A 13,748-nucleotide genomic window follows, 5' to 3' on the forward strand; every position below is an offset into this window, starting at 1 on the left:
CAGATTTTTGGTGTCCCTCTGGGAACCAACCATCGGGGCCTCCAAATGAAAAGCACAACTTTTGTTTCACGTTTTCTCTGCTCAGTGGTGAAACGAAGATGGATTAGTTCACTGTGGTTGCTAGCGTGCTAGACTCCTTTTCCCAAACACACAATAGAAATATTCATTTACCGCTCTGACGACGGAGACTTTTATCCTCCTTATATAGTAACAACTCTGCTCCAGAGGGCGATTTTCATTTGTTACTGATACACTCCTCCATCCCTGCCCACAGACTGTGGGCTGTAGTTTATCCATGGATACCCCAAGCTCCTCTGATTTATTACCACCTCTTCCAGCCGATAGCACATGCAGCCCTCTGCCTCTCCATTTCTTCCCTTGATTTGAGATTTCTCCCTTTCCCCCACCCATTTGTCCAACACAGTGGTTTAATGGAGGGCTGTGGGGTGGTGGCAGGGGCCAGGGGACGCCAGGCAGTGTGGGGACCTGTGTCCATAGAGGGATGTGCCTCGAAACCCAAAGGTGGTGAATCCAAAGCGGATAGAAGGAAGTGGGTTTTTTTTTTTTTTTCACTCCCTGCTTAATTAGGCTGCCACAGGAAAGTGCTCAGGCCAAAATTTAGTGGGATTCAAGGAAGGATTGGACATCTATGCGGATAACAGAAATATCCAGCTATAACAGTGGATGCCAACACAAATTCTGGAAGGGATATTAAGCCTCACGCGTCAGGGTGTAAACCTATCCCAAACAAGGCAGCTTAACATTGGGCAGATGACCCACATACGCTGCTGCTGCTACAGCTGCCTGCAGGCAGGACGGTGGCCTTGCTCCCTGCTGTGGCAGCACCTTCTGCAGAGGGCAACGAACCCCTCTGGGCAGTCACCATTCACAGTGCCCCACACCTATTGCCCACACCTTCCATCCTCTCTCCTTGGCTGCAGGTAACAGCCTGATCCTGCAACCTGCAGACAGACAGTGCAGGCAAGGGACTGTGGTAGCCTTCAGGTACATACAGCCAAGCCCTTTGTTCCCCTCTCAGGTCACCTGCTGGCCAAATACACCCAATTTCATCCCTCTTGTCATATCCCACAAATTCTGCAGTTGCCTGGCTTCTGGAAGGAACTGCTCACCTCTGGCATCTGCAGGTGCTGCAGATGGATGGCATGGCCCCATGCTCACACTGGCACCACCAAGCTGAGCCTTGGGGACATTGTGGACATGCAGGGCACTGTGCCACTGGGAACCTCTGCACTGCCTGCCCTTGGCCAAGGAGACCAGCCCTCACCCACAGCCTTCGCTAGAGGCTTGGAGAAGGGGGAATTCACTCCATGAGCTGAGCGTGAGCAGCTCTGCACCCACCAGGGAAGCACCAGTTGTCAATCTGGTGCCCATCCCCCTCCACACAATGGGATGCTCGGACACCTTGCTGTGATGCAGCATGACAGAGGGCTGTCTGGAGCTCTCCCACTGGTTGGGAGCCAGGGCTGCCCAGCACCATGCCAAGGGCAACCTCACCAGGGTGCCTTGGATCTTCCCTTGCCACTGAGCCCTGCACCCACAGGGGCTTCCAACTGGAGACATTTCTGGAGGGCATGAATCAGCTTTTCACAGCTTGTTAAAAATCTTGATCCTACCTCTTGTTTTCATGCCTTTCAAATCAGGAAATGAGTTTTACAACTTTTCCAGTGGGGCACAGCTGGTGGCCAGGGTCGTAAAGCTGAACTTTATAAATATCTCTTGTTGGGATCAGGGGAAGAGCATTAAAAAGGCAGAGAGAAAGAGAGAGAAAGAGAGACAGAAGGGAAAGAAGCTAAGGAAAGAGAAGAAAAGCAACTCAGCAGGACTGCTAAGAGCCCAGCTCAACAATGGCCATGGCCCTGAGAGCGCTGAAGACGGCATGCACCTGGGGCAGGCTCTGCCTTCTTCTCTCCCTCTTCCTTCAGCTGCCAGGCTCCCAGGCCAAATGCTACTTCCAGGCTAAAGGTAAGCAGGGAGGTGAGTTGGGAGGATGTGGATGCTGGGAGAATGCCTTGGCTTTCCCCAGGGCAGCTGGGCTCAGCCCTGCAAAGAGCTACACAGGCTGTGCTGAGCCTAGGAGCACAGTCGTGGGCCAGTGATGAAGGAAGGAGCAGTCTATAAACCACAGAACAGCTCCCCAGGGTTCTGGCTGAGAAACAACTTGCTGGGCTATGAAGAGCTCCTGGCAGGAGCCCGGCTGTGGCCAAGATGTGGCAGGCTGTGGCAGGACCAAGATGTGGCCCGGCTGTGGCAGGACCAGTAGCACAGGGAGGAGGGCTGCCCTCCTGTCCTTTCAGGGGTGAAGAGATGCTGAAATTCAAAGCGACACTGAATATGATTTCTCTGAGAGCCAAGAGTCACCTGATTCTGCCCCAAGTCAGCAGGATGGATAAGAGCATCTCCCTTTGCGTTTACTTGAGCTTCCCAAACCTGCACAGATGGCAGGAGCGGCCACCAACTGTCTCCCGTGTCACAGGGAAGAGGGGAAGCAGTGATATACCTGTTTCCTTTCAGGGCAGAGGGATGCCGGTGGGGCTCCCACACACCCTCACGCTTATTGCCACTATTTTCTTTGCAGCTCCCTGCGAGTACGAGGGGAAGCAGTTCTCCCTTGGGGAGTCGTGGCTGAGCACCAACTGCCTGCTGTGCACCTGCCTGCACCCCATTGGCGTCGGATGCTGTGAGACGTGAGTGAGGGATGCTGGGGATGGGCAGCAGTAGGGCTGGCGGTGGCACTTGTGACAGACCAACCAGTTGAGTCCTGGGGACCGTAGAATCATAGAAGGGCTTGGGTGCTTGGGTTGGAAGGGACCATAAATATCCTTGTGTTCCAGCCATAGTTGCCAACCACAAAATCAGGCACTAGATCAGGGTATGCAGGAAGTAAGGGATGGCAGTGGAGTACAAGGTGCTACAGAGGGTTCTGTGGACATCAGACAGGCAGGAACTGGCCTGGGAAATATGTGGGCTGCTCCCTGGCACCTGCCAGAGGAGCTGACAGCACTCTGCCCTTTTTTTCAGCACCCAGCACCCCATTGACTTCCCCGACTGGTGCGAGGCCCACTATGACACGCAGACCTGCCAGATCTCGGTGGTACAGAAAGCCAACCCCAGCCTGCCATGTGTGAAGAGCGTGGAGCACGAGTGGGGCTCAGCCGGCACCCCTGAGCCACTGAACAAGGTGCTGGATGCGGGGCTTAGCAGATAGAGTGCACGGCCTTGCTGTCAGCCCCACTCCCCCAGAGCACACCTCCTGCATGCTCCACACCTGCCCCAGCCTGTAGACATCACTGCAGCCACCTTCCAGGGAAACCACTATCCATGTACTGAGCTAACATTTACACCCTAGTGCTGCCACAGTACAGCTCTGCTTTTGCCTTCAGCTTCCTGAACTCAGCTGGGGCCCCTTCCCCAGCAAGGCACTGCTCTCAAGATGAGCGGTGAGGTGGGCCAGGCACACAAGCCCCCAGCAGGACCAGCAGGCCCCGAGCTGTGATTTTTGGGGGGAATGCAGATCCCCAGGGATGTCCACCGAGCTGCACAGGGAATTTTCAGCTCCAGAAGGACCACAGGACCAAATTACACCACATCCAGCTGCAAGTTAAGCAGCTCCCACCAAAACCCCAGTTCCCTTGCCTGCAGCCTCTGGCATCTCAGTGGGAAGCATAGCAGTCCTGAAGCATGACATGCTTTGGCCAGTCCCTTCTCTGCCCGAGTGCAAGAAGCGTAACCTGCTTCTTGAACCACTAATGTCCATGCTCCCACAGCTCCTGTGACCAGAACTCTGTGTGCTAGCCCTGGGTAGGCAGAACACTGGGCTTATGAGGAAAACAGCTGTCCCCATGAGGAGCCTGGCCCCCTGTGCAGGCTGCCCCACTTCAGCTGCAGGAAGCTGGGTGCCCCGCTGGTGTTCAGAGAGCTGAAGCAACCTGTCTGTGCGAGCGTGGAGCTGGCTGCCCTGACAGCCTGCCCCAGCTGGTGCCATGCCTGTGCTGTACAGAGCCTTGTGTAGATGTTTCTGTTCTTGCAATAAAGGTATTAAACAAAGTGGTCTCCACTCAGTGACTATTGAATGCTTACGCTGCCTGTCCCCCAGAAAGGGTGCAGGAATAACGGTCTTTTTAAGGCTGAATCGTGCGTCTTCTGGTATTTATTAGATTACTACGCAAAGAGGAAAACTCTCTGAAAGGTCTGGTAGAAATGCAGAGCTGGCTATTGAGCAGAGAGACCTTTGTCCCAGTTCCCGAAAGCCGACTGTGCATTTACTTCAGCTCCTCAAGGATCCCAAGACCAGCAGGATGCCTTTGAACACAAGAGCAGAAGGAAAGAACAGCCCAGGTGCTCAGCTTTGGATCATCACTATGCTGCTGCCATCCTGCTCCATCTGGAGCTGCCATAGCATTTGGCCACGTCCAGCCCAGCATAAACTGGCAGCACAAGACTGGCCTGCCAGGACCTTCATGCGAAGCCAGCATTGGGCTTCTGTGAAAAGGTCCAGAATCCCTCAGCTATGCTCTTGTCTCTTGACAGCTTTGTCATGGGGCACATGGCCCTCCCCTGGTAAGCAGATCTTGTTGCAGCAAGGGTTGTGACTCAGGTTCCAACAGAGACGAAGTGTCAGGCCCTCAGCTGAAGGCCGTGGCACAGAGCATGGCATCAAGCACAATGCTCCTCTGCCCACAGGCAGGACAGACCTGCTCAGTGCTCACCCATACGTTACAAACGAACCTGAGGAACCAATGTCCTGCTGCAAGTTGATTGTGGTCCTGCCAGCCAATCCCTCCAGTACTGCAGGCTTTTACTCGCTCTTTCCACTTCAGATGGTGATAGAGTTGGCACTAGAGAACTGAGATACATAGGAGGCCAGGATGGGGTTCGTGGGAAGGACTTTGATGGGTAAGTCCCAGCTGAAAGTGTCCACTTCAATCTGCTCCACCCCAGTCCAGGTGATGGCCTCTGACTGGCTCCCACGAACCATGCAGGTCCTTGCCGTCTCCCCAGAAGTCACGAACTCGAAGTGCAGCCTCCACTTCAGGGACACTGTGGGCAAGAGGCAGGTCAGCAGCCAACACAACAAGGAACAACAGCTGTATCAGTGTTGGCTGTCCTGGCAAGGGGACAAGCAAACATGCTCACTCACACACGGCCAGCTCCCTCCCTCATACATGACACAGCCCTGCAGAGAGTTTGCCAGTAGACACAGGGCAGCAAAAGCTGGCCTGGGGACACTGTGGTCCTCCCACAGGGACAATCAGGGCCGCTAACCGATGTTGGTAGTGAATCCTGGAGTTGAGCTCAGTGGGATTGGCAGGTTGAAACTGCTCTGGGCCGTGTGCAGGCAGGCCTCCTGATGGCGGGCATGTGTGCTGAAAGAGACAGGCTGTCCCCGTCGCCTCTGGAACTCCTCCTGGATGCTCTCTTCTGTCTGCAGGCTCACTGAAAACTGGACAGTAATCAGCAGAAAGCTCATGCTCATATGGTCCTGGGGCCTGTTTCCCAGCAGCATTCAGAACGAAAAGCCCTTCCCACCTGGAACCCCAAAGGAACCTCAGCTGTGTCTTACTGAGGTCTCACCAGAAGTCCCACAGCAGCTCAGTGCCACTCCAGTCCTTTCTCCCACTCTCCCACCCAAAACACCTGGCTTTCCACGCAGTGTAATGAAGTCAGCACTGACCTGTAGGCATGGGATGTCTCCTTCTGAGAAGTTAAAGGTCCCAATGACATCTTCTCCAATCTTATACACAGTCTTGAAGATACAGAATGTCCCCACCTTCCCACGCGTGTTGCTGATATTGTACAAGTCTAAGCAGAAAGCAGAGAGACGAACAGAGCTGGGGCATAACGAGGCTCTGCTTACTGCAGATTCAAAGAGCCTAACAAACACAGCTCGTCTGCTGGGGAATCACAGACTCGGAGTATGGCTTGAGTTGGAAAGGACTGTAAAGATCATACAGTTTCACACCTGCTGCCCTGGGCAGGATTGCCATCCACTAGATCACACTTACCTGGGCCTCATCCAACCTGGCCTTTAGCACCTCCTGGATGAAGGATAGGCATTCCCTCTAGGAAAGGTACGCAGCAAGCAACAGAAAACCACATGCTGGCTGCAATACGCTGGGGAGAAGGTCTTTACTGAGATTGGCAGGGAAGAATTTGAGAAATTCTGATCTAAAGCAGGCCCTGATGGAGCTGCACTATAGCCCCAGACCGTTCCAGCAAGAGACTTTCACAGCAAGCAGTGAGCTGGGAAGAGGGCAAGCCTGCAGGCATTTCTGCTTCACATGTAGGTCAGGACAGCATGTTTGAATAGAAGTGACCTACGCAGGCTACGTCGGGAGGTGGCTGCCATGAGCAGCTCTGTTGCCAGGTCTGCCAGGCGAGAGTCTTTCTTCAAGCCCTCCTCCTCTTCCAGGAAGGGGTTTGAGGGCGCAACGGCTTCATCCTGTGGGCACTGGTAATCTTTGAGGCCTGTGAAGAAGGCAAAAGTCAGTGCGGCAGGCTGCAGACCAGCCTGTACCTAGAAGACGGCAGAGCGTGGCCTTACCATGCAATAGGAGGACACGGAAGGGCACACGCAGGAGTTTGATAGGGGAGTTGACCCGCTGGCAGCCGATGGTCAGCTTGTATACATACTTCACTGACTGTCCCCGGAAAGAGGGAGGGCCGTCTATGGGCAGCGTCTCGCAGTACGAATCTGCAATGGAAAGCATTGCTTTGCAAGGAATTTACTGAAGCTGCTGCATGCTGATTCCCTGCACGGAGTCCTGAAGAGTGGCAGGGGTAGGGGCAGAGCATGGTGTTTCCTGCTATCTCCTCTCCCCAGGTTCAAGCACATCCTTGGCTTCCTGCTTCTCTGCTTCTCACATCACGCGCCGTCATCCAGACATTGCTCCCAGCATATACAGCCACACACACAAGTTCTGTCTCAAAAGAATGTGAAAGATGTAGAACCCAGGAATACACACATATGAGAGCTGAACTTACTCATCACGAGTTCAACCTGAATTTGCCTTTGTGCACCACATAAACATGACACTTTCAAGAAGCAGTCACATGTTATGCTTTCCTAAGGGCTCTGCCTCATCTATGCACAAATAATACTGAAAGCACAGAGATGTGATTGATACTTCATTCCTCTTCTGATATTCACTTTACACAAGCCCCACACTCAGGAAAAAAAGAAAAAAGAAAAAAGAAAATGACTTTCTTCCTGTGTTTTTCTCTAAGCTTAGCAGCACTTGGGGCTAAATGGCCAAGAAACAATTAAGAGATCTTCACAACAAGCTGTGGAGTAATCCCCCTCTGCAGACTGATGACTTGGACCACAAAACCTCTGACTGAGATCTCTCAGATGCCAGGGTCTGGCTTTGCACCATATTCAGCCCTCTCAAAGCCCCATCCACATTCACCACATAAATCCCAGTGCTTCTTAATGCAGCATGAACACTTCTGCAGCTTTCCCAATCTGCACACCATTTAAGAAGAGACACAAACGGAGGACTGTGGAACATCTCCATCTCTGGCTTGCCCACCGTGACGCAGATACACCCTGCCAGAGGAAGGGCAGCATCCTGCTGTTAAACCACAGATCCTACCCCAAGTCTGGCACATCCTAAACTTTGAGGTTTAGATTAAAAGCTAGAATTACATTTAAAATATAACTTCTGGATTTAAGAAAGAGGACTGGACAGACAAGAAAGCCTGTGCTGGTGACCAGAGGCTGCAGGCTCTTACACACAAAAACAAAAGGCAGTCCCACTGGACTGAGGTGCAAATTAAGCTGAGAACTGTCTCAGCAGAAAAGAAAATCAGGTATTTCCAAGAAAGGTTCAAGAGTGTTACAGCAGACTGCTGCAAACCCCTGCGGCAGGTTTAGCAAAAATGCTCACAAGGGTCTCCATGCCTAGCCAGGACAGTCTGAGCAGAGATCACCATGTCTGGGCAGAAAACGGGCAGTGCACAGCATCTGCTACCTAGCGCAGGAATGCTGAGACTCAGGAAGCACCAGCTTCCTGACAGGCCCCGGGAGGAAGTGCATTCCTGGCACTGCACATGCTTCCCCGACCCTCGGGCTGTACCCTCTGGCTGGGCTCCTGGCTTGCATTGAGACAGCCTCCATTTCCTCCTCTCTCTATGATCTACCAAATATTTAGAGGCATTGCAACCCCAGAGAGGAGGCAGAAATAGTCACAGAAATGACTTGAGGGCTTAAGAAAATGTTTTACATTGACAAATTTAAAGAGCTCGGTCTGGGCAGTGTGTCAAACTGATGGGAGGTGAGTCAACTTTAACGTATAGGCACCACAACATGAGGAAGTTATTGGGGAACAATCTCATAGACAACTGAAGATAAGGTCTTTTATCAAACAACAGCCTCACACAACCTCAGCTAAACGTGCCAGCTCTGGCTATGGTTTATTAATACGGTACTTTGCTGAAGCAGAATTAAAATTGCTTGGTTTTTTTTCTGCCTTTCCAAACTGTGTAGGAAAACTCAAAACTTCTGAAAAACAGGAAATGAAGAATTAAGATACACACCCACACAGCCTTAACTCTGCCTCCACGGAGCTGGCAGGAGCCCCCAGGAATGATCCACAAGCATGCCAGCTGCAGTCTTGTGTGAGGGGAACAGCACTGCACACCGATGAGATTGGTGTGAGCAGCTAGATAGCACTGGGGCTGCGAAACAGGGTTTTGGTGCCATGGGGTCCAGAGTCACACATACAGCAGCATCACACATAGCTCATGCAAGAAATGTGTGCACCACATATAGCCTTGAGACAAGGAGTCTTAAGGTGCTGAAGAGTTTGTGTTCTTCCTATGGAGCTGTGGCTGTGACCAAAAATAAGGGGGCTTGTGCTTGTGCCACTGTCACCCAGCAGTGGAGTGAATGCAAACATACATCATCACTCACAGGGACCACTGGCTTAGACGTAGGCTCAACAGCTTCCGTCTGCCATGCCAGTACTCAAGTAAATCCCCTCAATCCATCCCAGCCACCTAGGGGTTGGACTGTCATCACTGCTCTGCTCTCCCAGAGCCTGCTTAGCCTGCCCAAGCTGCTGCGGGAAAAAGGGCTTTCCATGCATGGCAGAAAGAATGCTCCAGCCCCACACATGCCAGCAGCAAGGAGTGCAGGAGCACTCCGGGGAGCCTCAGGCCACCTGAGATGTTCGCATCCTCCTCCTCCCTGGCATTCAGAAAAAACATTCATCTTCGGATGCAATGCGGTAGAGCCAGCTGCTCTCACACATGTGCTGCTGCACCTCACTAAGTGTGTAACAGAACATTCCTGAATGACAGACGTTACAGTCAAGCACCACAGAGTACTGTCTCACCCCATTAATCACCTACCCAAGCGAAGCTCCTCGAAGAAAAGCAAGAGGTGCCAGCTTCAAAACTAGCATGGCATAGCCTGCAGCTTCTTGCTTTAACCTGCAGCTTTGCTGAAAGCTATAGCAGAGCTCCCTCCACCAGGCTTCCTCACTCTGTGAGCTGGGAGGTGTCCATCACCCATTCCAACCAGATTTCTGCTGGGACAACCTGAGGGATGCACACATACACAGCCTGCAGCGCATGATGCTACCTGCTGCTGCACCACGGGCTGCTGGTACACAGAGATCTGGCATGAAGTGACAAGCTGGGTCACTAGCCACCAACAATAGCACGTTTTTGTGTTTGCACAGCTGACTGCTCAGGTAGAAGGCTCTCAGACAAGACACTGCCTGTAGTTAGGAAAAGCAGTTGCTGCAAATTTATTTTGAACAGCAAAAGGGAAAGCAGTGATGAAGGAGAGCTTACGGGGGGCTTGCTGGAAGAAGTCTGTGGGCTTTGGTGACATGGGGAGTTTTCAGCTGGAGAAAATGAGAAGTGCTCACTTTTATTTTCAGAAGAACTAGAACAAGTAGAATGGTCTCCAGGACAGCCACAACCTGAAGAGGAAGCACACAGCTTTGGCAGATGCCAGCCTAAATTCCCAGACTGCTTCAATTTGTCTGAAGGAACAAAGGCAGGGAAATACAGGTGTGAGTAGCTCTGGCTGCAGCCAAGTATTTCAAAACTTTTCATGCCTTGCAGCTATACAATGGACCTGTGGGAGAGGCACAGGCCAGAAGCAAAACTGAAGGACAATGCAATACATACAGAGAACAAATTCTGGACAACGCAGCAAGGAGCAGTTCCCTAGGATTTACCCTCCCATCACTTGCCTTCTGTGAGCAACGGGGTCTACAGCTTGCAGCACTAAGGGCTGCAAAGCCAACGTGAGTGTGGGGCTCCCCAGAGGTGAATGCTTTGAAGAGAAGACAGAACTCACAGGACTTAGACTCCCCAGGATCCAGTCGCAGGTCACAGAAAAGAATCTTTGGTGGTGTGGACAGGATACACTGACCCCGCTCTCCTGGAAGACACAAAGAACATGTAAGTGTTGCTCCTGGCCAGCCCCAGGGTGACAAGGGGGTACTCATTGTGGCAGGCTCACTCACGTCTCACTTCCATGGCGAGGAATGGGGAAGAAGAGGGGCTGATAAGGAAATATCTCATGTCCTGGTCAGACCATGCAACACTCCTGGGATAGCTGGACTGACAACCCTGAGGAGCTAGCACCACTATGATCTCAGCATTAATGAGGTCCTCCAGCAGCCCATGCACCAGGGAATTTCTCAAGGAAAGCAACAGGGACTTCGCAATCGCAGTCCTCTGACACATGTCAGAGACAATGTGATTCCTGTTTGCTGTGCTGTCACTTCCACCACCTGTGAGAATCACTCACCTCTGTTGGGAACAAAGACCGTCTCGTTCTCTGCCTGTACGTCAGGCTTGCTGCCATCAGATGGAGGAAGCACTACTCGGTTCTCACTGGCATGAAACTGGCAGTGGATCTGGGCACTGGCCCACGCCAGCATCTCACTGAGAACAAAGAAAAGCAACACTCGTCTCTACACTTTAATCTAGATTGTAGTGAGCATGAATCAGGAAAATAGCAGCTCTTCTTGTCCTACTCCATGGGTGACTGCTTTTCCAGAAGGAAGGAGGTCTTGCTTTACTGCCACTGAATCCATCCCTAAAGCCCCTCTCCAAATATGGTTCCAGAGCATACTTGAGCTGGGGCACTAACCTGAAGTCCCCTCCACCACAGCTGGATAACAGCTGTTGATAGCAGTATCACCCAAGGCCTGGCTCTGTAACTCTTGTTGAGCAGCAATTTTTGTTTAGTTGTCATGTACAGGCCACTCCTAATGAAGGACATTTAGCCACAAAAAAGCCAAACCCCAAGCCAACAGTGACATGCAGCAGCACTCTGAGGTGCGTGTGGCGATAAAACAACAATCACAGAAACGTATGGATTCAAATTAAACCAGAAACAAGTAATACCTGCTCTCTGGATTCAGCTGCCCCTGCACATGCTCCCTCTCAGCAGCCGTTTCCCTCAGAACCCCTTTGCGAGTCACACTGTAGACACACTGACACTCTGCAGTTCCCAAAACCCTTATTTGTTTTTACCTCAGTAGCAGTCTTGTGAATGCAGGCAGTGTCTGGTTCCTCCCCTGTTATCGAGCATCACAGTCTGATTAGTAAGCACTGACACAGAACTTTAGGTGGCATGGGGAACCTCTGCGGCACATGGATATCTCTCAGTGAGACTAATCAGACCACTTAAATGTTCAAGTGAACCAGGGAAAGAAGTTTGCTGCATTCATCAGCTAATTATGCGCTACTTGATCCTGCCTACTTTACCTGAATGTGCACTGGATACTCTGCCCAGTTACCTCTAACCCTACAAGCTGCAATTCTTCAAAAGCACCAGCATGGCTTTATTTAAGGGCTGCCCTAGGGTCTTCTTTCATAGTATCTGCTACATGGAGGCAGAAAAATACCCTTGCATAAAAGACAGTGCTTAACAATTTTATGTCAGCTTAGCATGATTACAGTACCTTCCTTCAAACAGGGTATTTTGAATATTTTTCATTTATTTTTAGCATTGCCCAACAATGTGCCATCAGATTGTTTTCGTTTTTTAACCAGACATGCAAACAAAATGTGCATGCTCCTTCCTACCAGCAGACCTTGTTTGTTCAGCTGGCAGGACACAAACAGACCCCATACAGAAGCCAAGCTTACCTTTCCCTCACTTCTCCCTACGGCTCTTTCTGTAGCCCATAATGGCTGCAATCCACACAGTTTTGGCCAGGACAGATTCTTTTACCAAATGCCTCACACATCACAACCAGATTTGCTTTCTGCCATTTATTTACTACCCCTAATTTTTGTTCCTGTGCTTGAAATACATGCTAATACATTCAGCAGGCAAGAGGAACATGGAAGAAACGGAAACGGAAAGTTAAGGAACTCAATTAAAAAATGCCCTATGATGTTAAGACAATATACTACTTTGCTGCGGATGAGACTGCGAGCACTGGAAGTGGTTCCATCAAAAGTCATCTCTGAAAGTCATACTGGTGATGATGCAAAAGTTCTGGACCTGATGGGGCAGGAAACATTTCCCCGGAAGGACCCAGGATAGGAAAGCCATCTCCACCCCTGGGAAGTGAGACAAGGCCGCAGACACAGCTGACACAGAGCCTCTGGGTGAGTCATTCCCTGTGAGCCAGTGTAGGAAGCTCCTATCTTGTCACCTTTCCTCAAAGGCTACTTTGGCACAGCCGTGACAAGAAGTGAGGCAGCGCTCAGCATATGGGCCTGAATAGCGCCTGTCCTTCCCTCCAGCTACCGCTTTCCCCTCTGCCTGCTGGCTCTGGAGGTAGGGATCACACACCAGTACATCACTGCATTGCCAGGCAGAACTCCTTCCGTGAATGTTGGAAATAATGATGCTGCCTGGACGCTGCCCTGCAAGACTCACTGTGGTGTAACGAGATACCCTACTCTGATAGCCAGCTGAGCTTCATTTTCTGCCAGCAACGCTGCTGCTGAGGGGCTCACTCGAGGAGCACTTAGTGCGTCTTTCCCAGCATCTCTACCCACATACTTCCCAAACTCTTTCTCGGGGGCAGAAAACCAGAATGATGAGCTCTGTTTCCGCCCTGCAACAGAGATGGCACAAAGCTCCATTAGGGGACACCTTGGGCGGGGAAGTCACCGGGGGCTGAGCTGGTACGGCCGCCCCGTACGCGCTGCCGCAGCACACCCGGAGGCAGCCCCAGCGCTGCCATACCTGCTGGCGGACGTCGAGGAGGCCGACAAGGGGTTGGTGAAGGTGATCACACACTCCAGCATCTCCCCAGCCAGGAACACGGGCCCGCGGCCCAGCTTGGCCACCACCTCGATCATGGCTGGGACAGGACCTGCCAGGGAGAGCGGCGGAGTGAGCAGAGAGGTGGCGGCTCACAAACGCGCCTGGTGTCACGCACACACACACGAAGGAGGCCCAGGGACGGCCTGGCTCCTCCCCTAGGCCTAAGCCGCAGCCGTCGGCACCCGCCCGCAGACCCCCGCGAGGGGCGAGGGCCCAGGAGCAGCCCCGGCCCCGAACGCCGCCCCGCACCGCACTCACCGCCCCGAAACCCCGCTCACTCCGCGCCGCCGCCGGGCCACCCGCTCCTCAGCGACTGCTCGGCCGCGCTCGGCAGCTTTCGGGAACTCTCGGGACAACTCGGAAGCGCTCGGGTGCGCTCGGGCGCCGCTCGAACCCGCTCGGTAATTTTCGGCTCCGCTCGGCTCGGCTCGGCTCGGCTGCCCGGCTTTCCGGAGGCGCGGGCGCCGTGCCCTGC

The 13,748-nt window shown here is 52.4% G+C and overlaps 2 protein-coding genes across 4 annotated transcripts; one reads left to right on the top strand and one right to left on the bottom strand.

The window, feature by feature from the left end:
* Positions 1 to 1,820: 1,820 nt before the first annotated feature.
* Positions 1,821 to 3,813, top strand: LOC122193173 (microseminoprotein, prostate associated). The gene is made up of 3 exons (XM_042893896.1): positions 1,821 to 1,983; positions 2,597 to 2,705; positions 3,040 to 3,813. Exons 1-3 carry the CDS (start codon positions 1,866 to 1,868, stop codon positions 3,224 to 3,226), a joined length of 414 nt encoding a protein of 137 aa, XP_042749830.1. The 5' UTR covers positions 1,821 to 1,865; the 3' UTR covers positions 3,227 to 3,813.
* A 337-nt stretch (positions 3,814 to 4,150) lies between these two features.
* On the bottom strand, positions 4,151 to 13,612 carry RGP1 (RGP1 homolog, RAB6A GEF complex partner 1). Of its 3 annotated transcripts, none has more exons than XM_042893884.1 (10): positions 13,532 to 13,612; positions 13,193 to 13,322; positions 10,790 to 10,926; positions 10,334 to 10,417; positions 9,897 to 9,950; positions 6,563 to 6,712; positions 6,340 to 6,486; positions 5,693 to 5,820; positions 5,284 to 5,461; positions 4,151 to 5,058 (listed from the first exon to the last, which is right to left on the bottom strand). In XM_042893884.1, the coding sequence occupies exons 2-10, from the start codon at positions 13,306 to 13,308 to the stop codon at positions 4,835 to 4,837; spliced, it is 1,218 nt and encodes a 405-aa protein (XP_042749818.1). In that variant the 5' UTR covers positions 13,309 to 13,322; positions 13,532 to 13,612; the 3' UTR covers positions 4,151 to 4,834. The 3 variants fall into 3 exon arrangements, with proteins under 3 accessions (XP_042749818.1, XP_042749819.1, XP_042749820.1); XM_042893885.1 differs by having other exon boundaries at positions 13,552 to 13,566; XM_042893886.1 differs by lacking the exon at positions 9,897 to 9,950.
* Between the last annotated feature and the right edge of the window lie 136 nt (positions 13,613 to 13,748).

This window comes from Lagopus leucura, unplaced genomic scaffold, assembly GCF_019238085.1.
Source record: "Lagopus leucura isolate 7727_CA_CO unplaced genomic scaffold, USGS_WTPT01 27-62_obj-0_obj, whole genome shotgun sequence".
Classification (NCBI taxonomy): domain Eukaryota; kingdom Metazoa; phylum Chordata; class Aves; order Galliformes; family Phasianidae; genus Lagopus; species Lagopus leucura.

What these genes read in the sequence shown, in the direction of transcription:
- LOC122193173 (XM_042893896.1), top strand. Translation starts at nt 1,866, where the DNA reads ATGGCCATGGCCCTGAGAGCGCTGAAGACGGCATGCACCTGGGGCAGG. An exon ending in ATGCTACTTCCAGGCTAAAG is followed by an intron (nt 1,984 to 2,596) that starts GTAAGCAGGGAG and finishes TTTTCTTTGCAG; the next exon opens with CTCCCTGCGAGTACGAGGGG. An exon ending in GGCGTCGGATGCTGTGAGAC is followed by an intron (nt 2,706 to 3,039) that starts GTGAGTGAGGGA and finishes CCTTTTTTTCAG; the next exon opens with CACCCAGCACCCCATTGACT.
- RGP1 (XM_042893884.1), bottom strand. Translation starts at nt 13,308, where the DNA reads ATGATCGAGGTGGTGGCCAAGCTGGGCCGCGGGCCCGTGTTCCTGGCT. An exon ending in TCCTCGACGTCCGCCAGCAG is followed by an intron (nt 10,927 to 13,192) that starts GTATGGCAGCGC and finishes CTTTGTTCTCAG; the next exon opens with TGAGATGCTGGCGTGGGCCA. An exon ending in AGGATTCACTACCAACATCG is followed by an intron (nt 5,059 to 5,283) that starts GTTAGCGGCCCT and finishes TCTTGCCCACAG; the next exon opens with TGTCCCTGAAGTGGAGGCTG.